This window comes from Pimephales promelas, chromosome 19, assembly GCF_988280905.1.
Source record: "Pimephales promelas chromosome 19, fPimPro1.hap1.1, whole genome shotgun sequence".
NCBI classification, from domain to species: domain Eukaryota; kingdom Metazoa; phylum Chordata; class Actinopteri; order Cypriniformes; family Leuciscidae; genus Pimephales; species Pimephales promelas.
The window spans coordinates 19,344,246-19,368,399 of NC_142787.1; the positions used below are offsets into that span (position 1 = coordinate 19,344,246).

The 24,154-nt window shown below is 36.8% G+C and overlaps 1 protein-coding gene across 4 annotated transcripts; it reads right to left on the reverse strand.

Moving 5' to 3' along the window:
* Positions 1-77: 77 nt before the first annotated feature.
* ulk1b (unc-51 like autophagy activating kinase 1) lies at positions 78-22,452 on the reverse strand. Of its 4 annotated transcripts, none has more exons than XM_039688149.2 (28): positions 21,809-22,452; positions 21,340-21,432; positions 21,221-21,262; positions 16,838-16,870; positions 16,337-16,373; positions 13,659-13,832; positions 13,244-13,317; positions 13,059-13,160; positions 12,869-12,927; positions 12,671-12,753; positions 12,497-12,547; positions 11,534-11,622; positions 10,290-10,458; positions 10,127-10,187; positions 9,110-9,199; positions 7,979-8,110; positions 7,493-7,635; positions 7,287-7,364; positions 6,907-7,136; positions 5,897-6,039; positions 5,573-5,688; positions 5,177-5,299; positions 4,893-5,077; positions 4,624-4,802; positions 4,273-4,391; positions 3,609-3,766; positions 2,672-2,807; positions 78-2,582 (listed from the first exon to the last, which is right to left on the reverse strand). In XM_039688149.2, exons 1-28 carry the CDS (start codon positions 21,896-21,898, stop codon positions 2,527-2,529), a joined length of 3,045 nt encoding a protein of 1,014 aa, XP_039544083.2. In that variant the 5' UTR covers positions 21,899-22,452; the 3' UTR covers positions 78-2,526. The 4 variants fall into 4 exon arrangements, with proteins under 4 accessions (XP_039544083.2, XP_039544082.2, XP_039544079.2 ...); XM_039688148.2 differs by having other exon boundaries at positions 4,893-5,080; XM_039688145.2 differs by having other exon boundaries at positions 4,893-5,080; positions 7,979-8,113.
* Positions 22,453-24,154: the final 1,702 nt, after the last annotated feature.

Genomic DNA, 24,154 nt, shown 5'->3' on the forward strand with positions numbered 1-24,154 from the left:
ACTTTTAATTATTATATAATTTACAGAACACAGAAAACATTCAACACTCCCCCCCCCCCAAAATAGGACACTTCAACAACCAACAAAAGCAATATTTATTTCAGTTTTCCTCTTTTATTGGTGCTGTACTGTTTAAAGCAAATAGTTACATCTTACATTTGACATGAAAGAGTGTGTACAAGTCTTTTTACAGAACAAACAACTGTAAATGTTCATCAACAGTCACAATTGGGAACGTTCATATCTTTGGTGGGGAGAGGGTGACGGAAAGCAAATCTCCATGCGACTGCTAGATGTACAAGTTTAAAGCGATAATTTACAATCCATATTTACACATGATACTGAGAGACCAAGGTCAAACAGATGTACATTATTAATTACTGGAGAAGACAACAGTGTAGTGATGCAGAACTGGTGAGCTCACATATTGTTTTAGTGTGTGCAGTTCAATGACAACGTGACTCTTAAATCAGAGATGACCTCCCAGAAACAAACACTTCATGCTTTACGCAATGATTTAAAATGTCCCGATGCATCCAATGTCCATAGGCGACGATTAACATTTGATGGATTAAACGGGTTTTTATTTTATGCAGTTATAAAAGCACAACACAAATACACCGCATGGTGAAAACACCGCAATGCAGCATAATCCTCAAATTGTTCAGACAAAGAAAATAAAAAAGCTATTTGTCTTTAAACAAAGCTGTAAAAATTACAATTTAAGTGGTATTTATTAAAGGAAAAAAAAACAAAACATGTTTCTATGATGGCAACTGGTCTCTGAAAAAATAGCTTATGTCTCACTATCATGACGACACACTTCAGTTTTTTCGAACTAGTATGTACGACATTTAAACAAACACATTCACACCCACATAAAAGTGAAGCAAAACTAAATCACACCCACAGCATCTTCTTAACCCAGTCCAATTTAAGTTAACCATTCAAAACACTACACACTCCACACTGACAATGTACAAAATAAAAGAAAAGAAATATAACAGAGCAAAATATTTTTTTCAGTGTTTCAGTTTTTGCTTTTTTTTTTTTAAAGGCACATTTTAAAAATGTTTTAAATATTTTCAACACAAGTACACTGTTCAGATACAGCACAATTGAAAAAAGACTAAAAAGGACTGATTACGTAACTCTAATGTGGAAAACAAATGTGTTCACACCAAATGGTCCACTCGTTTTTGAATCTCTTTTGCTTACCTAGCTAAAGAGCCCTCAAACAGTGCAGCAAGCTAGAATAGACTACCATCTTAAGACCTATCCTTTGTCAGATTATACACAGCTCATATCAACAACAAGAATATCTATGCATGCACAACCCAAAGGAAGTACATTCTGTCCTCAGAAAAAGAAAAAAAAAAAAAAAAACACACGCTAAAATGGGCATTAAAGGCTGGAACAGGATCACCAGGGCAAGAGGTATAATCAAGAGTTCCTTATAAATTCTGATGCCAACCTAATATTGAGCGTGCCAATGTTAATACCGCCATTATCTAAACTATAAAGATTTATTTGGCATAATATTTCTGACTAAATAACACTTAAAATCCCCTGTGATGGCGCAGGAACTTAAGCCCTAATGCAACATTAACTTAAAAAGCCAAACTACATTCAGACAAATGATTGCCAAACACAAAATAAAAACACAATATTAGCCATTTAAAAAGAAGAAACTGAACAGGTCATAAGAGATGTCCAAACAACGCATACAATATTCATTTCTAAGACATTTAAAGGATGAAAACAGGGTTTGACATGCTCTTACTTGGTAAACATTCACTAAAGTGCTACAAATGGTTTTGCTGGCTTTATACAGTTTCCTTCTGTGAATGGATAGAATCAAAAGAAATTGTTTTATGCATGGCTTTATAATTTGGTCATTTTTGAATTTCCGATTAATTTGGGCCTCATATAACATTCACATGGTGCACAAAAATCACCATTTTGCTGGTGTGCAACATTTATCTAGCGGTTAGAACAACTTCTAACTGAACACTTGGAATTCAACCAACCAACCGAAATTACTTCAACTTCAATCACACAAATCACTCCTACATGTAAATGTGGTAATAAATCACTAATAATTCTCCTAAACGTGTTTTTTCTAACGTCGCCGCTAGTTAGCATGGTGGAAACGAAATATAAACTAAGGAAAATGTAAGAAACTGATGTTCTGGGGTGGGTAAACCTTGTCTAAATAACTCAGATTGCACAACCCATTGATAACATGGACATTTGAGCCAACAAGTTGCACCACGAAACATCTTGTTCTTCACTTTAAACTCTGTGAGAGAATCATCGACGAAGACGAGTTTCATCTTGACCACAGACACAGGTTTTATTGGTGTCTTTTCATGTCTGGTATTGGTATGGTATTTTCCCACCATTATGACAACAGCTGTCAATCAGATTAACGTGATCCAATCAGAGGGCCATTCCCTCCCCCACATCACTTCGAGAGGTGCTCAGGTAATCTTGATGGTGTAACAGCAGGGTGCTGGAGAGACTTTACACACAGAGACCCGACTGCAAGGCGGTGATACGGCGTTCAATGCATTGCTTACCTGTAGGGAAACATCACACTGGTTACGCAAATGATCTTATTAAGATGTCCTGTATGTTAATAAACAAGTCTGTCTGTAGTTTTACTCACACTTGCTAACGCTGAGGATGTCAGTCTGTTCTGTGAGGAGGAGAGACAGACCCTCCATGAGCAGCAAAGCCTTATAGTAGCGCTGAATTGATGCTTCCCCCTGATGAAACATCTCATCCAGAGCAGCCGCCTGCACCTGTAAGACCAGACAGCTTCTAAAATACACTCGACAAACAATTTCAAAAAGTCATTAGGAATAGAAAATGGCTGACAACAAAGAACAAATCGAAAAAAAAGGAACACAAGGCGACAAATATTTTACAGCTCAGCATTAAAGCTGCAAGATTCAGGATAAATTGCGAATCATGGTTTTTGTGTTTCAAACAGAAATCACGATTCTTATATGTAATATCAGCCCGTTCTCATCCCAAGGCGTCATATACTGACGCTTTTGCCAATGCGTATACATCCAAAGCACATGGCACCCTTTAGCGTCAATATAACACGCTTCGGTTATGGGTAGGTTTAAGGTTAGACCACTAGGAGGCGCCTTCTGGCCCATATATATCTGCGCCTTTAGCATATTGACGCTAAAAGGTGCCATGTGCGTTGGATGTATACGCATTGGCAAAAGTGTCAGTATATGACGCCTTGGGATGAGAACGGGCTGACATTACATATAAAAAGAAGATTTGTCAAATTTGATTTCAACTGAGCATAATTAGGATTTTCCAGAACCCTAAAGTCACAATTTCAAAATTCCCTGATTTTTCAAGAGCACTCTCTTAAAAATAAAGGTTCTTTATTGATATGGTTCCTTGAAGAACCTTCAACATCCATGGAACCTTTCCATTGCAGAAAATGTTATTTATTGAGGAAAAAGAAGCATGTTCTTCACATTTAGTAAAAATGGTTCTTTTCAGAACAGTCACTACAAAATTGTGTGGGGAGCACGTGGTTCTTCTATGGGATGGCTGTGAAAACCACCCTTTCTTACCATCTGTACGGTGTGGCTGAAGAGGAGCCTCTCTGCGGTGATGCTGTTGATGTGGTCCATGAGTTTGTGTTTACGGGAGAAGAATCGCTCCAGCTGAGCGCTCAGAGAGCGGCATGACATCACACTGGACTTATACAGGTCATTCAACCTCCTAACCACTGAAAAACAAAGTGTAAACAATAATAATAATAATATAATTATTAAAAGTAATATAATATTAATATCGACTTTGATATTAGAACTACTCTCAAGTATTTGACAAAGCATCTTTAATGTATCTTAGTCCCATAAAGAATTACGAATGAGTCAGTTTCCCTACATCAGGGTTTTCCAAACTGGAGGTTTGTAATTAAGTAAATCATAATAATGTAAAATTAAATAAATAAGACACCCTCAAATGACTTTAAGCATCAAATGTATTGTTTTACTTAAATTGCACATTGTAAATATATTATATTGTACTTCTATTCATTGACTAGTCATCAATATACAGTTTTTTCATCAATATTGCCTAAATTTCATTCGATTTTATATTATGAGAGTGCATGTAAACATAGTCAATGAATGTTTAATGCCTACTGAGAAAATAAATAGGAACTATGCTTAAAAAGTGGATGGCCACTGTTGTGCACAATATGATGGGGGTGAGAAGAATGTGTCTGACCTTGTTTGACGGTGGTAGATGGGTAGAGTTTTCCCTGCTTGATTCCTTCCATGGCTGTGTTTATTGAAGATGACAGAAGCTCTGCCGTCTTCATGTAAAGCACCAACTGTTCAGCATAACTGACATGACACAAATATACCCATTATTAACGCCACTCTATGCGTCTTTTAATTGCTATTTTAGTTGATTTTCATATTAAAGGATTTTATACGACATTACACCACACTGGCACACAGTTCGTGAACAGAAGAACTGCCCTGTTCTCAAAATATATAGAACAAATGCACTTGTGATCCATAACTAGAGAGATTCATAGTTGTGAGAGACTAGCCATGGTGCACATCTTCTCACCTCCACTCTCGGCTCAAAGAGCTGATCTGGTCGGCCACCAGGCTTTGTTGCTGGAGCAGGCTGGTGGAAGAGGGGTCGGCCTTGGGAGCCTCATCACCCCGGGCTTCTGCCACATCCACCATACATCGAGCAAAGTCCAGCATGAACCGGAGCCTGTGCAAAGTCTCTGTGTGTTCCTGCTGCAGTGGAGAGAGAAGTGTGGCGTTAGACTCAAACTTAAACTAGTTAGCAAGACTATCAAAACAAAATGCAGCCCATTTTGTGCTTACCTCCATTAGGGTCTCCTCTGGTAGTTCAGGGGCTTCAAAAGTCACAGCTCCTTCTAGGTTGGCTGAGATGGGGTCAGAGAAACCGTAGCGGGGACTCGAGGGCCCCTCGTAGCCGTCCACGAGAAGGCCTGTTTGCGGGTAGCGGCTGGTGAGGGACCCTACCGGACTAACGGAGCTTGGAGAGCCTGCTGAGAGACACTCGGGTCAGTGCTACCCTGAAGGATTCATTTTAAATTTAGACAAATCATAAAGTAGTCAAAATTGGAGGGAAAAAACAAACTTACCGGAGAACTTCCTTGAGCGAGAACTCTGAGGAGGTGTTCCCCCACTTGGCGGAGAACCCACAGTGAACACTACTCGAGCAGGACTACCTGAGCCCACAACAATGGCTCCACCACCAGGTGGCGCTGTGAGCAGAAAAACAACAGTGTGTTAAATGGAGACTGCATATAAATTGACATTTAAAATTACATTTTATTACAAGATGAAGACCATTTACATACTGATGTTCACTTTCAATGACAGAAACCATTTTATAGACTAACACTACTGTATTTGCGGTCAAGATTTTTTAGAATGTAATTCAATTTTTATAATGCAAAAAAATTTGATTTTTTAAAAGGTAATTTACCGGGATAGTTACATTGGAGTGACCATTGTGAATGTGTCAATGAGCTCACCTGTGATGTCTATGCCTCTGTCAGAATTGAGATTCTCCATGCTGCTTCTTTCTCCTCGCTGACCCCCAAATGCCGCCATAAGTAGCACATCAGATAGGCGACCAACACTTTGAGACCTGTCCCGAGAAGTTAAGATGATGAAAAAGCAAAATAAGAGGAAAAATAAATAATAAAAAAGGAGAGCTGTCTAGCTTATTAAAGAGTGTTTTAGTAACATAAGATTTAAAAAAAAAAAAGTGTTTACAATGCTGTTTATGTAGACAGCAAGGCCGCTTATTAGGATTTGGAATGAAGCTAAAATCTACCCAAGTCTTCTTCTCTTACCTCCCAAAGCCTTTTCTCTCCTCAGGCTGGTAGATAGGTGAAAAACTAGCCTCTTCCTGAGCTGGTCGGAGGCCCTGGTGGGTAAGAAATGTGACCATGTTTGGGGAACTCGGGGGCTTGGGAAACTCAAATGGGGGCATGGCCTGGAAAGGAAAAAAGGACATTTTTTCATGATTTGTTTGCATTTTTTACACAGTTCACATACAGTTCAAAAGTTTGGGTCAAGTCTTTTTTTTTATAAGAAATAAGTACTTTTATTCAGCAAGGATGCACATTTTTTTAAAAAAAATACATGCTGTCCTTTTGAACTTTCAATTTCATCAAAATTATCTGGGGAAAAAGTATCATGGCTTCCACAAAAATATAACGGTTTTCAACATTGAAAATAACAAGAAATATGAGCAGCAAATAAACATATTAAAATGATTTCTGAAGGATCATGTGACACTGAAGACTGGAGTAGTGATGCTGAAAATTCAGCTTTACCATCAAGGCAAGTCAAGTTCATTTTTATAGCACATTTCATACACAATGGTAATTCAAATTGCTTTACATAGAACAAATTAAAATAAACAAAATAAATAAGAATAATTAAAACAGTTTAGAATAAAAAATAAAATAAAGTAATACCCCATCTGGAACAGGAATAAATTACATTTGAAAATATATTTAAATAGAAAACTGAAGATTTTTATCAAATTCATGCTTACACAGCCCCTAAAGGGACATGGTGGTGGAAAAATTTAAAGTTTTTCTGGGGAACACAAACGTTTTTGTGAGGGAAAGTGAAGTTTCTCGGGTTAATGAAAACATTTGCAAGAAAACGCAAACATATTGGCAAATAATTTTTCCTCCATCTCATATTTTTTTTCCTTAACCATGTCCCTTTAGGGGCTCTGTACATAAGAGACTTCTTTCGAAACATAAAATAAATAAATAATTTGAACCAATCTCACACTTTTGGACAGGAGTGTAAAACTGGGAACTTATGGCAGAAATAAGGATCTTACTCTGGAAGGAGAACCCAGGATGGTTGGTAGGGGGTTGCGTTGCATAAGTTCACTGAGCCTGGGCGAGGAGTGCAGGGTCCTAAAGGGCATCATGTTTCCCTGAGGAGCTACCACTGGATCTGAATGCTGCTTCCTGATCTTCTGCCTGCACCCACCAGTCGCCTCCAGCAAACAGGGGGCACTGTTGAGCCGTGTCCCTAGACCCTGCTGTTGTGGCCGAGCCTTGCTTTCTAAACAGCCGGGAAGAGTTGAAAAGCAATTGTTTTACAACTTTCTTGACAAGCAACATTTACAAAACGGAAAATAACTGGGCTGTGAAATACTGATGTTCCTTAAAAAACAACAACAAAAGAGAGCAAACAGAGGAAATATTATTTTACCTCCACCCCGAGATCCCCTTTGAACCATTTCTGTACTCGCTGGGCAAATTTGGTCTGGCAACTCAGGAATGGTGCCCACTTTTGAGATAAGAGCAGAGCAGAGAGTGAGACAGAGTGAGCCAGAGAGTTTGTTCAGAAACACAGCTAAATCATATTTAGCTACAAAGACATGACTGTGGCTTTGGGCCAAAGAAAGTGGCACTGACCCTGTGGAGAGAGCTGGAAGGGTTTTGTGCCTCCTGTGGACAGCCTGCGAGAAGTGAGAGCAGAACCAGACTGAGGAGGAGAAGGTCCTGTCCTTCCACAGGTCAGAAAGCTCGCGCTACCGCATCGCTGGACCGTCGCAGATCTGTGAAAGAAAGAAAGAAAGAAAGAAAGAAAGGAGTAATGTATACATGCCTTAAAATTCCATTTGAACTTAGGCAAATTTACGTAGGTAGAAAACCATTTCAATTTGAGTAAAATGATATTCAAAGAAAATTGATGTACGTATACCTGCATTGGTCATATTAACGTTTCATTTTCTCTATGAATTACCTCTAAAATATTTACTTAAAGTAATCAGAACATTCAAATTTTGATGAGAATGTTCATTTTTATAAAGTGAAAAAATATGACTGTTGCACTCTATTCAAATGACATTTTCAAGAGGGAATTTTGCCCTTAGTATACACGGATATGGTTTCACTCACCGTGGAGAACCCTCTTGACCTGGGAACTGGAGGTTTTGCTCCATGCGCTGGTAGTTGTGAATCTGAGTGGGGACTGGAATGGGTATAGACTGCCCATAGTTGCCATAATTACTCCCAGAAAACTCACTCGGCCTGCTGAGAATGAGGCAGAAATAAAACGTTAGAGGGAGAGCCAAATAAATTGAGTGATTGAAAAGAGAGAGAGAGAGAGAGAGAGAGAGAGAGAGAGAGAGAGAGAGAGAGAGAAAAACATGGTAAAACATAAAAGCACTGACATCAGCATATCCTCCAGCTTCCATTGCTAAAATAAAATCATTTAAAATCTCACAGGACGTTTATATTCCCGTATAATTTGTAGTATAGTAATATGCCCATTAAAGATGCAATCTTCATGCCAATCGAGGACTCACTGGCACTTGCCCTATTGGCAAAGGCCCCAATCTTCAATGACCCAGAAATCAAATAGTGAAAAGATTGGCCTTAGCTAGGCAGGAGGAAATGAGTCTTGGCTGCTACATGAACAAATGTGCAAACTTGAAAATGGCATATGGTTTATACTTATGCAACTTGCGTGTAGGGATGTGTAAAACTATATATTTTCAAAATGTACAGGTGGGCTGTCTAAATTTTAATACTTTCAACACACTGATTAATATCAAATATCACATTTAATTTATTGAATTTCCCTTCAACTCATTAACACACAAACATTTTTGACTTTTTTTTTAGCAAGTAGCAATATAATTAATAAATTAGTGAATGAATGAATTGTCTAATTTTTTTTAAACAGAAAAAACTTTTTTTTTTAGATTTTTTGTAAAATCCATATTTTATGCTTCAATGAGGAGACTAGAAAAAATATTCAGAGTTCTTACTATACATACTTTAACAAATGATGCACCATTTATTCCCATTTAAAAAAAGTAAAAATTTAAATTGTTAAACTATTTTTCAATTATTTAAGTATTTTAAGCACCGCCACAAAAAAAGAAATACATACAAACAATTATAAATAATTATTTTGACTAGTCAAACCCACTAGCTTACAAAAAAACAAAAAACAAATTGAATAATCATTCTGTTTTCTTTTCTTTTTTAAAGCTCTATATGTTCATCCTGCTGTGTTCATACCCGCTGGGTCCTGGAGAGCTGCTGTAGGAGGGAGAGCGTGGAGGGGTCTTAACTTGACTGCACTGACCTCCAGATGCCAGAAGTGAACTCCTAAAGCAGGACATAGATGGAGAATGTAAGGAGAAGATTTGTTCCAGATGATTACTCAAGAAGATGTAAAGCGTGTTTAATTAGTGAAAGAATTTAACTCCATTTAAGTGTATCAAACGGAAAATTGTATTATTCCAGCTATACAACTAACTCAAAAGTTGGATGTCAGTAAGATTTTTTTTGGTGGGGGAAACTAAAGGGGTCATATGATGCGATTTCATGTTTTCCTTTTTCTTAAGTGTGTTATGTAGCTGTTAGTGCAAGTATAAGATCTACAGAACAAAGCTCAAAGTGACAAACCTAAAGAGATATTCTTCATAAAGTGAAGGCTCAGCCACAACTTCCTAAAAGGCTTAGTTCAAACACGACCCCACAAATCCACATCAGTGTGTTTCATAACACCATCCAAATATGTACCCAAAGAAAGAAGGCGTACATTTTATTCTCGCTGTATTATTGTTACCGCCGGTGCTGCCATGTCGTGGAGACGCTGTCCTTTTCTTTGCGAAAGCCAAACTACTTGGTTTGGTCTTCCAAAAGAGGAACATTTAGCAACAGTAATGTACAGTATGTGTAAAATAACTTTTTTTTAAACCTAAAACCGCGTAAACACAATGCATTAAGCCAAATACACAAAATAATGTTCTTTTTTAGAACCATCATTTGACCACTTTCATTAATTTTTATTCTTTTAACAAAGATGCACTAAATCGATAAAAAAAGGGCAGTAAAGACATTTAAAAGATTTCGATTTCAATTAAATGCTGTTTGAACTTTCTATTAATTAAAGAATCCTGAAAACATTGATGATAATAATAAAATATGATTCTTGAACACCAAATCAGCATATTAGAATGATTTCTGAAGGACTATGTTATAAGCCGGATTCAAACCTGCATGAGCATCACAGTTCAATTGAGCGCTTACCCACTATACATCAGACTGTCTTGGTTAACCTTTCCTGTCGGCATGTCACAGGTAAGCTCACCTATAAAGACAGACGGAGGGGGAAAAAAAGATGATAAATACCCAGCATTCCAACTTGACAGACACAATTTTCTTAAATCTTGCAGGTTTTTTGCAGGCTTACTGGGGAAATGAGCTGGAACCATGACAAAATCATCAGTGTCACAGGACGAGTTCTTGCTACTGCTGCCGCCTCCGCCACCTTCCAAGTCCTTCAGCAGGTATCCTGGAGAATCCTGGGTCGGGGACGCTAATGCCTTTGCACGGACCTGCTGGATCTCTGCAAGGGATTGCTACAAAATATATAAGAGGATGAGAACAAATGTTACACCATAAAGATCCTTTGTATTCTGAATTGGTAATAAACAGAGATCATAAATGTTACATTCCACAAGCATTTTGGTGTTTTTCTGTGTTCTCTCTCTCTCTCTCTCCTCTTTTTTGGGGTTTTGATTGGTTCTTTGATTTGGTGCCACTTAGGTTCCTTTTCCCTGTGTTATTTGATTTTTTTCCTGTTTCTTTTCTTTATTCGTCTTTAATAAATATACTGTAAATAGTTCAGACTGTATCGCAATCTAGTGGCTTCGGAATTTCGTAAATAAAACACAATGTCTTTTGGCACTTATACTTATGTGCAATGGCTGTTTCTGTTCACCCACTCACATCCAACAGTATTTGAACATATGAGTGTTACGTTCTATTCCCCTAGAGTGATCCAAAGTTCGTAACAATAAAAATATAGTTTTTTACTGCCCTGATGAAACTATTTGACAGACATTTTTTTTACAAAAATATTAATATTACACTAAGTTTGGTGGAATATACTTAAATATCATTTATATAGATTTGCATGGTTGGTTGCATACACTACAGTATAAATTTTGGGGTCAAAAAGCTTAGTTTTGAAAGAAATAAATACTTTGATAAAAAGTGACAATAAAAACTTTTACATAGTTACAAAAAAATTTATTTCAAGTTTAAAATTAACTTTCTATTCAAAGAATAGTAGAAAAAAAATCTACAAAAATATTAAGGAAAAATGATGCTTATTTGGTTATTTTAAATTGTAATATGTCAGAATATTACTGTTTTTACTTTTGAAGTCCTGACCTCTATACAGCATTCTAACACCATGAGACCCATAAAATGCCACAAAATACAGAACTGATTAACATGTGGCCTATCACGGATTAGTGTTACAAGCCACCATAAAATGTTAAGAAAGTGGGTCTTTGATCAACAAGGCAGCTTCTTTTTATGCTTATTTATCTTTATGTGCATGACAAACTCCTGACTTGTCAACATTTATCAGTACAACAGACACAATGACCTGACATTGATCATTCTAATGAACACACACACACTTACAGGAGGAGAGGCCAGGTGTGAAGTAGACGAACTGCTGCATGAGCTTGCAGAGGCTGAATTGGGAAAGCAAGTCACGGTCACTGGAGCAGCTGTGAAGATACACAGACAATTAACATCCTGGACGACGGCTGATACTTTCCATAAATACAGCACACTACAGAGTCAAATGACTTTAAATTGCCCACTTCTCAACCTTATCAACTGTACCTGAAAATTACAATCATATAAATTTGGTTCTCCTAAATTTGTATCTCCTATACAATTCATTTAAAAAAAAATACAAATGATTGTAATAAAAAGTAAATTAATTTTAATGACCAAAAACAAAATATCTAGTTATGTTTATTTTGAAATCCTGTGAGTGACCCATTAAATTTATTTAATTCAAACATCATTTCACCCTTTTCACCTAAAACACCTATTGCACTTTCTCAATTTTTACACAAATTGTAATGATGACTGTATCTGTCATTAAACCATGCAAGTAAAAAAACTGCAAGAAAAAAAAAATCAACTTTTTTTATTTTTTTTTTGTGGGAAAAATGTTTATGAATAACTACAAACCAACATTTGATCCCAGTTTTGCTATCCTCTTATTTCACTCTGTTGCCCATTCTGGTGTTTTAATGATAACAATTAATTATGTCATAATTATATTATAAATATATATATATATATATATATATATATATATATATATATATATATATATAGCTCATATTTATTAACTTGATACATTTGGTCAATTTAATATGGATTTTTATTTAAAATCTATTGAAAAGCATCAGGGGTTTAAACCAAATTTTAGTACCAAGGATGCAAACCTGACAGAAAATAAAACATATTTTATAAATAATAATATTTAATTGGACACTAAACATGTTCTGAAGGTTAAGCATCTCCTTTTACTGACTATTAAAATAGAGTAAAGACATTGTTTAAAATGGCAGTGTAATAACTCACACTTCTTCATAGACGAGCTTGCCTCCAAGAAAGAGTGTCTGAAGAATTCATCTATAAAAGCAGAAATATTTCACAAACACCCCAAAAAGACAGCATGGTGAATAACAGAACCATGGCCGAAACTAAACTTATAAATAACAAACATTGGTGCATCAAAACACACAGGATACTGACCGAAGTCCATCCGGTCCTTATGGTTCCTTTGCAGGAGGCCAAGCAGCAGGTGTCTGAGATGACTGGAAGTTTCTCTGGGAATGCTGTAGAGAAAGACGGAAAGAGATGGACTTTTACACAAGGTTTAGCAGAATATGTAGTCCAAGACTAATCTGAAAAGTGTCACTGGCAATCAAACTCAATAAGATATACACTCACTTTGGACTAAGACTTTTATTTTTCTCATAAAACAAGCGGAGGTCCTGTGGACTGCTGGCCTGATGGACAGACAATCAAAACAAGCTTAGTAAAAGTAATTGATCAAATCATGGCATGGATGCATCTCAAATTTGAAAATGACAACTAAACAGTTAACTCAAAGTGCATCTTCTCACAGAATGGTGAGTACCTGAAATGGAGCCTTTCCAGTCAGGCACTGAAACACAATGGTCCCTATACTCCACAGGTCAGCCTTGGCGTCATAGTTCTGTGACATGATAACCTCAGGTGCCTGGTGAACAGCATTTCAGAGTTATAATCTCAGTGATGTGCATATATGTGCAATTCATAGTTCAAAAATGTCATAGTTCATACCATGTACATTGGGGACCCACAGAGTGTGGCGGCCATCATGTTGTTCTGGAGGTACCGTGCAAAGCCAAAGTCAGCTAAAGAGACCAAAATAAGATCTTAGAAACTGTTCTGGTAAAGCAATACACTTTGGGTAACGGCAAACCCAGGTTTAAATAAAAGAACAGGCTGTGAAGAGTAATTTTTTTTATTATAGTAACATATTTCCATATTACTGAACATAATTCTATCACTGGGCTAAAGCAATTCAATTTGCGATCGAGTTTGTAGACTTCATTTAAATACTCAAGCAAAACACTAACAAACAAACAAGGCTGAATCTGCAAACATCAGACCTCCTCAAGCATATGGATGTGGTATCTAGAGTTTCTAATGCTAAAAGTAAATAATAAAAACAGGCGTGAAAACACAGGCTCACCTATCTTGATGCAGGTGTTGTTGGAGTGGGACTTTCGGCCTGCAGGATGGGACAACAGGATGTTCTGGGGTTTCAGGTCTCTGTGGATGATTCCTTTGGCCTGAAGGACCCTCATGGCCCCAGCGATCTGCTGCAGGAATACTCGGATGGTGTCTTCACTTAAAGTGCCCTTAGCTGAAAGAGCATCAGAGTAAAGAGTTCATTAGGGCTAGGCAATTCCTATTGACAATACAATACATTTGTGAAGATTTTGCTGGTGAAATCGTAAAAAGGCACGGGAAATGAGTAAGACATTCTACAGAGCCCCCAAAGGCACATGGTCAGGCTTATATTTATAATTTGTATAGGCTTATATTTAAAATAAATACATAAATATATATATTTTTCAAGTCCTTCAGAAATCATTCTAATATGCTGAACTGCTGCTCAAGAACTTTTTCTTATTATTATCAATTTTGAAAACGTTTGTGGTGCTTAAAAAATTGTGGCAACCGTGAAACCTTTTTCCGGGATTCTTTGATGAATAGAAAGTAAAAAAAAAAAAAAAAAAAAAAAGAATTTTTTGAAATATAGAAATATTTAGCATTTTTGCACATTTGATCAGTTTAATAATTGAATGCATTCTTTTCTTGCTGAATAAAAGTATACTGAGCTCTAAATTGACATTTAAATAGATTATTAATGAATGTATGCCCGCAAAATCACAATTTAAAAAAAAGCCTACCATTAAAAGGCGAAAAAATATTGAGATGTTTTCTGTTATATCACCTGGCCCTGACTCCACTGTTTCTTACTATATGGATCCATATAACGACTTTTTTACATGCAAATTGAATGTAAATGGAATATGCAATCCTTCCACAATGCAATGCATATCAACTAAGACAGCACTGGAAACCTGTTGTCTATAAAATTAAATCAGTTACTACACACTGCATATATAACTTAAGCAATGCAATATGCTGTAGTGCGTCACATATTTCTTCTCAACCTCTCTGTCTGATCTGAACTGAATTGTCAGATTCCATAAAGAACAAAAATGGTTTATCTGGAATTTTCAGAGCAACTACTTCCTCTGAAAACATACTCACGCCCTGCAGATAACAGTCACAGCTTCCTCAGACCGCTTTAAACAAAACATACATACACAAACACACACCCTAAACCCTTCTGGCCTAACTTCCTGAGTTCCACTTTGCATGCTTTTTGAAATTAACCAATATAACTTGTTTCATCATGCAAGCAAAAAAAATTTCAGCATTTAAAGCTAGGACTTGGCACTCTACTCAAAAAGAGATGTTCTTTTAGAAAGTTTGCAATCTTAAAACAAATAATTATGTATTAAAGGGATAGTTCACCCAAAATTGAAAGTTCTGTCATGTTGTTCCAAACCTGTAAGACTTTCGTTCAGCTTCGGAACACAAATTAAGATATTTTGATGAGACCTGAGAGCTTTCTGTCCCTCCGTTGACAGCGATGCAACTACCACTTTGATGCTATCAAAAACTTAACTCTAGATCATAAAACTAATCCAAATGAATTGAGTGGTTTAGTTAGCCTAGAAATCTAGACGCACCCTAGCCAGTGTGGTCTAGCAACTCTCCATAGACATTTTAGCTAGAAAAACCCAACTCTGGCCGGGCCAATCACATCGTGTATAGAGTCGGCGGGCGGGCTTAACTTAATGGCGACAGAGTTGCGACGGTCAGGGTAAGCTCGGACATATTCGGTTTGAAGTCATTCATCCTCGGATGCGGTGTCGCGCGCGCTGTTACAAAAAACTAAAAAGCTGTGGCGAAACGATCAACTTGTCATTTTTGCGACACATTGAGTATAAAGGCTTTACTCTAGTTATAAACTCTTTAGACTTTTAATGATTAGTGTTTTACTTTTTAAAGTTTGTGGGTTGTGTAAAAAAACCAAAAATCCCTTATTTTGGGGGATGGATTCCGAGAAATCTCCCTTATTTTTAATGTTCAATATTGACAGCTATGGACTGGATATGGTAAAAGTTGAATATATCAACTTGCTCCGGAGACTATGTCACCTTCTTCGTTGCTCTGATTGGTTGTAGTGTAATCCAATTGCGTGCAGAGAGAATTTGAAAGACAACCGTTTATCCCGCTCCTCGGATTGAGCCCTGTCAATGTTGAGTTCCCAGACCTAACAACTTGATGTAGGCCTGGCATGCCACGCTATGGTTTAGTCCAAATTTTCTGAAGAGACTTGATCGCTTTATATGATGAACAGATTTAATATAGACTTTTATTGACGCACAAGAACAAACCTCATTGGTTCAAGCAGAAACTCAAAACGTGCTGCATAACAGGAGAACATGCTTAAACACGCTTGAGCTCCCGTGTATCACAACTGATTTGTCAACAATGTTTTTATGGAATTTTTGAAGCATCAAAGTGGTGTTTACATAGCTGTCAATGGAGGGACAGAAAGCGCTCAGATTTCATCAAAATGATCATCATTTGTATTCCGAAGATGAACAAAAGTCTTATGGGGTTTGCAACGACATGAGCTGAGTATATGATGACAGAATTTTCATTTCTGCGTGAACCATCCCTTTAAGAATGAACACACAAATGACTAAAGGCTGGTGTGCAGTGAGCAAAAAAAAAAAATCCCATAATGAATTCAAAGCATGATAAATGAAATGTCCCACTTACAGTGCAAGTAGTCAGCCAGGTCTCCCCCATTGCAGTACTGCAGTTAAAAAAAGAACATTGATCTTTTTACATTTGAAAAACAGCACCATGCAACAATGCTGTATAACAAAACCTGCATCTAAATGGGGCTTAGTTCATTGCATGGGGAGACGATTCAGATGCATATTAAAACAAGCCACTCAGAAAAGATGGGCCATTATTTCCCTTTGTCTACTAATGATGGGTATCCCAGTGGCCCCATTGCATTTCCATAGAGCTTTTCTGAAAGCTGACTCGGTAGCATGGCCTTTACACAGAAGTTAAATTTCATCGTGATACATACACCATGTTTGACAGCATACAAACCACCATGATTTCAGGTTTATATATCTACTGGTGCTGTGTTATTAACAACTGCAGCTGTCTTCCACTGACCCCAGGGCACAACAAATTGCAGGCATTACCAGGTACAAGACGGACAAGATGAGCAACAAAAGACAATGGGAAAACAGGCCCACTTACCTCCATCACTAGGTACACAGAGCTTGCCGTTTCCTAGAAAGAGACACGAGTAATGAGATTCAAAAACTGGGACAGAAAGGTGGCCATTAAAGCAGATTAATGTATATTCAACATTTGTGCATAATATTGTTTGTATGTTTACTTTTAGACTTTTAACAGACGAACATGTTTACAGTGGAACCGGTATTGCGGCATTTTACAAATGCAGTTGCCTAACACTAATCCACATGGCGTGAGCGTGTTTTCTCTGCACTGGGTCATAATGGGCTAATACAGGCCAGGGGGAGGACAAAGGTCATAAGCTTAGTTAACACTGTGCTAACCGTGTGATGATGTTACAGATTTCAATTCAACGCAGCCACAGCAGACACCATTGAATCTCACTCAGACACAAGAAAGTGCTGATGCTGTGAAATGTGTTTGGTGTGATTTACTACGCAGTGTTACTACGCAGCTGCACTGGTGTGGTTTCTGAGCGGATTTAGTCCATGCTGCTGTATGGTTGCTAGGGTGTTCTGGGGGGTTTCTTACAGGTTAAAGACAAAAGAGCCCATCCCCAAGAATATATGGTCCATAAAACAGCATCAGTTATCTACTGAAGCTTAATACTGTAGAGTATTGTGTTGAGTGGAGGTTAACTAATAAAAAAAATAATGATAATTAGTCAGTATTAAAAATTAAGATCGAAAGAACTTAAAATAAATAAAAAACAACACAAAATTAAATAGTTTTAAATGCTGCAAATGAATGTAGTCATCACAATAAAAATGTACAGTCAGTGTGAACATTAAATCGTCATTACATGTGTTATTAAATCGTTTCTGCTTTTAAAGATTAACTAGATTGAGCGTTAGATGACAGCAAATGCAATCTGAATGTAAAAAAAAAAAGAAATGAGAACGCACAATATTAGAAATGACTGAAGTTGTACTTTTTATACATGCATAGCATATTTTTATATTACATCAACTGATGCCATATTTATAATGTCATGCACTTTCTTTCTTCTACCGAACACAAAATAAGTTATTTTTATATTCCACAGAAGAAAGTCAGTCATATAGGTTTTGAAAGAGTAAATTACAGAATTGAAATTTTTGGGTATAACATATGAGCCTAGCATGCACTGATAAAATGTTATTTTAGATAGTGTTTTTAAACCTGGTGGTAATCCTTTTTTCAGACAACAACAAAGCAGCAATGCCAGTCTATAGGCTTTAGAACACCAATTAACATTTAAACACACGGACTAACGCTAGCTATTAAAACAGAACTGTTGTCAGTACATATGAACAGAAAAACTAAACTAAACAAATGCATGATATTTTCTTAAAACCATGTCAGATAGGCAAAAGCACTAAATATTAATTTATCCAGACAATTGCCTTCAGTCCCACAGGACAGGTTGTTTGTGCTATCAGGTCAGCTTTTACAGCAGCGTAATCCTGTTATTTCCTGGGCCCATGGCTGAGGCCTCTCGAAAAAAATACAGGGTAGCCCACTTAGAATGACCTTATCACTTGGCAACATATGACCTCCCCCATTCTGGTGTCTGCCTGCAAACAATCAGCCAGATCGGCTGATCCGTGACCGGCGTATGCTGCTGACTCAGCGTTTCCGATGTTTTACTTTCTGCCACAGAAGATAGACCTCAGTTGGCTGTGTAGTCAGACAGAAACTAGGCCAAACATCACTGTTTGATGACAACTAGCGCTTGAACGAGCTTGGCGATTCAGCTGGGAAAACCCAACAAACCCAACATAACACACAGACTGCCTGGTGCCTAAATGACTGATGTTCATGTGGGTGATAAAGTGAGCTTTGCTTATGGACACAGCATGCCCATGAGATCTGCTAATGTTGAATTTAACCACAGATGCAGTAAGGACCCTACTAAACTGCTTCTGGAGAGGACATTTGTAATTTAGTACTTTTTGCTCATCCCGTTTAAAGGTCCATTTCTTCACGATTCCATTTTTCAAACATTAGTTAGTGTGTAATGTTGAGAGCATAAATAATACCTGTAAAATTATAAAGCTCAAAGCGAACGTCCGGTTTGGACAACATCCCTCTTCTTCCTTTTTTAATGATGTAATTAGAACAGTTTTTTGCTAATCTCCACCCACAAGAATACTCAAAAAAGGGGGCGTGGTCTTGTTGAGCTCCCACGGAGAAGAGGACGTCCGGAGCTCAACAAGACCACGCCCCCTTTTTTGTGTATTCCTGTGGGTGGAGATTAGAAAAAAAACCTGTATCGTTTGTTGACATTATTTTCATGCCGGAGTCAATTTATATAAAGTTGTTTGGATGAAAACAACTTCAAAAGAACTATACACAACAAAAATGATTGAATTAGGAGGTGTTACAGTACTTTTTGTATTTCTTTGCTTACCACTGAAACATCCTGCAAAAGTTGTGTTTGAACAGGTTCTAATCGATTCTCTTCATCTATGTTCTCCGGGTCTGATTCAGGCTCAAATTGATATGGTAATATGTTTGACATTTTTACAATAACAATCAGTGCATGCATCTCCAATTTATGGTAAGAGGCGTGACCTTTCCGGGCAACGTGCGATAAGCTGCTGTCGAATCACAACACAGGAACCGCTGGCCCAATCAGAACTCGTTACGTATTTCTTTGTAGAAAAGACTTCATAGAGCAAGGAAGTCATCGGCCCATTTTTTGGACAGTGAAAACAGTGGTATACAGATAAGTAAATTGTGTAAAAAATACTGGGTTTTTTTTACACGCGAAACATGAACACGTTATATTATACACTGTTAACACAATCAAAGCTTCAAAAAACATAAAGAACGGGACCTTTAAAATAGCAACCTTTATATTTTGAATGGAACGCTACAGTTCACCTGAAATACTAGCAAACCTGTTAAGATCCGATATACACACATTTAACTGTAGGAAGAATAACTAAAAATAAACTTATAAATATAATAATAAAAAAAAGCCAAGCAGGTCACAGCTTTTCCCTCCAGGTCATGCAAGGAGACCAACTCAAACTTTAATGGAATTCACTTCACAGACAGTCGACCCAACAGAAGAAAGTGGTGTGACTTTCCAGGAGATGTGAGAAGAGGTCAGATCAGTGAAGCATGAGGCTGAAATATGCTGAGACACTTGAGCTGCAGCTCTTAAAAGCAACACCAAAGTGTGAGCCTTTGTTAAAAAACTGACATGAATGGAGACAAAAGCAGCACCAAACCTCAACTGTAAATGCTAACCAAAAAAATGCACTACGGTACTACGTAAAACGCATGGATATGAGAATTGTTCAGTCGCTTAGTGAATATCAAGGTAAAATGGTATTTGACACCTTAACGCGGTGAGAGATGACCTTAGAGAGTGCGGTTTTTCATCTTTATTTTGATAACTGTTGTTTTATAACTCGCACCCACAAACGTCTTGGTAGTTGAGCGCGCCTGTTTTGAGCACACCTTAACGAGGTAGCATAGCAGGGTTTTTTTGTAATTAACTGACATAAATTTTTAATGTCTGATCTGATGCAGATAATATATATATAAAAAATGTAATACTTGTTAAAAATTAATTGCAAAAACAAAGGGAAAATTCTTAAAATATTTTTTTAAAGCTTATTAAGTCATAATTTTCTTTTATAAATTATAATTTTTAATGAATATATATATATATATATATATATATATTGTAATAATGTATCAATTAATAAACTTTTACTTATGCCAAAAACACATTACTATGCGTATTACTTCAAAAGTCAGTAACACAGACTGCATTAAAGGAGACAAACCAAAGCATTTACAACTGAATAGAGGTACAATTTGCATGTGTTTTGTAATCCTACTGGCTTTAACTTACACAGGCCTGACACATTAACCTCATGATGACCCAAGAGCAAATAGCAAGAACCCAGATGTTTGAAAAACGTGTCAAGACTTCAATGAAATCATTTCACAAGTTTAGCAACACAGGTTTTCACTCACACCATTGCACAAAGAGCATTCACTGAGTGTTAATAAACTCTAAATTCCAAATCGAGTGAGTAAACATAACTTTCTCTTCCTGGAATATAAAACGTGTGTGTGTGTGTGTGTAAAACTAAGACTTCAATACCCACAATGCCCTGCAGCAGATCCATTAAAAACAAGTGCACATGTCATGTCAACAGAAGAACACGTCACTGCTTTTAACCAATCAATGCAAAGGAAGTAATGATACACTCAAAAACATACATTTGATACATTTTTTAGTCCATAATAACTATTTGTAACTAATACCATTTGGACTAGTAAAGTAAAAAAAAAAAAAAAAAAAAAAAACACTTTAGATGGTTAAATTGAAAACTGTTCATCTAAACATCTGCAGTGTAATTGTACAAATCATCCTACCTGAAAGTCGTGCAATGCAACAATGTTCTCATGTTTCAATTCCTAGAGAAAGCAAAGAAAAATTAATTTGCACACAAATGCTCTATTTTTGTGTTCGGACCAAAACAACCAAAACATACCTTCAATATCTTGATCTCTTTCCCGAGAAGAGTCTGAGATTTGGCCAAATTCTTCTTATTTATGCATTTGACTGCCACTTCCCAATCATGCTTCTGAAAATGTAAATGATATAAATGGTTAAACAGATTCATCTTTTAGTTAATATTGTAACATGTCCGTGCATGTCTACGGGCGGCTTGTTTTCAGATTATTTCAATCTCTCTGAATAATTGGCATTTATAAAAATGGAAATGCCACATTTAAAGCTCGGATAAATATAATGGGATATTAAAACATTCCACATCTCTCTATTTTATAATACTGGGAATTTAATCTCGTGTATTCTCCATCTGTCGTGCTCGAGGCCTTTAAGGTGGTATGTCAGTTCTGCAACCAGTAGGTAAACAAACAACGAATTCTTATCAACACACAAAAACACCATTGTAAGTAAATGGAGATAATTTGGTAATTCAAATTCTATTTTCTTACCTCTCGATTTCTGCCTTTGAATACCACTGCGAAGGCACCGTGCCCTATAAGGTCCTTCCTGCTGAACTCGAATTTCCCGACAGTCTCCATCTCCCAAATTTTGCAGCCTGACTATTTATGTGAAATAAAGCTGACCCACAAATATCCTCTTTCTGTGTCCCTCTTCTCCTCTGTCTGGACGAGGCAGCTGGAAAGTTGAACCCCACTTCTGCGTGCCATCGGCAGCCTTTCCGTACAAATACTCCTCTCCTCTGTCATGATATCATGGAGATGAAGAGTTCTACTCCTTAAAATTATGACAGTTCCTCATTTCGGCAAACCACTAGTCGTAATTGTAACGCTACAAATAAATAAAATCAAGCCGCACAAAAAATACCACCTTAAAACGGCAGCGATGTGTTTGTTTATGTACGTTAACGTTACATCCGATGTTGTCAGCTATGCTAACATCCTTGAGTTCGTGTTCGGGATATCACCAAGCTCACGATTGTATACAATACAGTTGTCGTTTCACGAAATATCCCTGAGATATCTGCAAAGTTCGAGCAAGATCGGTCTTTTTGATCTCAACAAAGACCTCAATTTAGTCGAGGTCTGCAGCGTTGCGCATGCGCGCAACCATTTCACACAGGCTTTGTTGACGTCAGGGAAGCGCTGTCACGGCGGTGTCACAGTGACAAAAATAAACACATCACAAATTGATATCAAGTCACATGAAGTAGCTAATGAGTAGAAATAATGTCGAGTTTTGTATTATTTTAATACAAGTAGACTGCAAGATAGTAGACAATAGACTACTATATTAGGCATATAGACTACTATATGCCTATAGCCTACTACATTATATAGACTAGGCTACTTTATTTTATTTTTTTTAACAGAAGGGGATAGTTGCAGCTTGGCACAGGTGATTGAACCCCTACTGAGAAAATCAGCAAATCTCTGCTTCTTCTTCAGACAGACCTTCAGATCAAAATACAAGAAGCAACTAGTTTGCCTAAACACATATTTAAATGGAAACACACAAAAAAATGTTTCTTGTAAAGGGGTGGAATTCAGTGAACATTACTGCATTTTCTTTAACAGTAAATTAGTGATTACTACACGTTATTCACTTTAATATAGCTTATATATATATATATATATATATATATATATATATATATATATATATCATATCATATCTGTGACAGCACATTTTATCAGCACATACAAGACTGTTTTTGTGCTAAAAAAATAAAAAAGTGCAGGAAGGTATCCTGTAGAATAAAGTATTTTAGGTGCCATCATGTGGAGTAGTTTGGAATAACATGTTAGGTTATTGGTTGAGCTCAGTTGTCTGAATCCATGATGGCAAAATAACCAACAATTAACAACCCCTTTTGGTGCTTTATTTAGGTTTTAGATTTTTTTTTTAGTTTAACGCTTTAAAACAAAGTAATATATTTTAATAAGCTAATACATTATTTTGTCAAATTCTTCATAAAAAGTCTACACATCCATAACAAGATAGCCTAAATAAAACAGGCGGATACACTATAGCCTATATTTTGATCTTGTTGATATCATATTCTCATTGATCAACTAAATCCCATATAGGCTACAGAATCATCATCATACCCATCAATATTCCAAACCACAAACATGCATAGAGGGTCCGCTTACTGTAGGCTATCTTCACAAAAATCCCAGGGGAGGAGGAGGGAAGTGTTTGAATCTGAAGTTTGGCCAAACAGTCTGGGTATTTCAGACAGCCTGTTTATTGCATCGTTTTTGAAAATTTCACAAATAAGATAGCCTCTGAAACTGAGCAGTTGAAAGAAAATACCTTCTTATCATGATTTGGCTGCAGGAGCCGAAAGCCGAGTTCATTGCAAATCTAACGCAGAGAAGGGAATGGTGGTCAAGGATAAGGTTTTGCTTCATCAAAACTTAAAACTTCTGCATAACAGGTATATGACACGGACTGTTAATGAAAAAAAATGAAACACTACAGTTATGTATTATGTAGGCTACCATATAGGCTATTTGGACATGGTTCTATGGCAATAGGCTATGTTTTTTGTTTTTGACGTATGCATTCTTGCAAATACCAAATATGCCAATCATTTACCATATTACACTAGCTATTCAAATATTTGGGGTCAGTAATCTTTCTTAAAAAGTAAGTAATTAATTTAAAAGTGACAAGACTTTTTCATAAGTACAAATATGGAAGTAAAATAATGCTAGGCCTAAATGTTTTTGAAACAAAAGGCCATGTTGAATTGCTCTAATATTAACCATGCTTGCGTTCTAATGCATTGTATTTTTAGGGCTTGCATTTTTATGGGCTGAAATTCAGCA

Excerpts from the sequence above, each read along its gene's own strand:
- ulk1b (XM_039688145.2), bottom strand. The coding sequence starts at position 21,898 with ATGGAGACTGTCGGGAAATTCGAGTTCAGCAGGAAGGACCTTATAGGG. Across the intron at positions 7,636-7,978 it reads GGTCAAGAGGGTTCTCCACG|ATCTGCGACGGTCCAGCGAT; the intron begins GTGAGTGAAACC and ends TTTCTTTCACAG. Across the intron at positions 3,767-4,272 it reads ATCTACCACCGTCAAACAAG|TGGTTAGGAGGTTGAATGAC; the intron begins GTCAGACACATT and ends TTTGTTTTTCAG.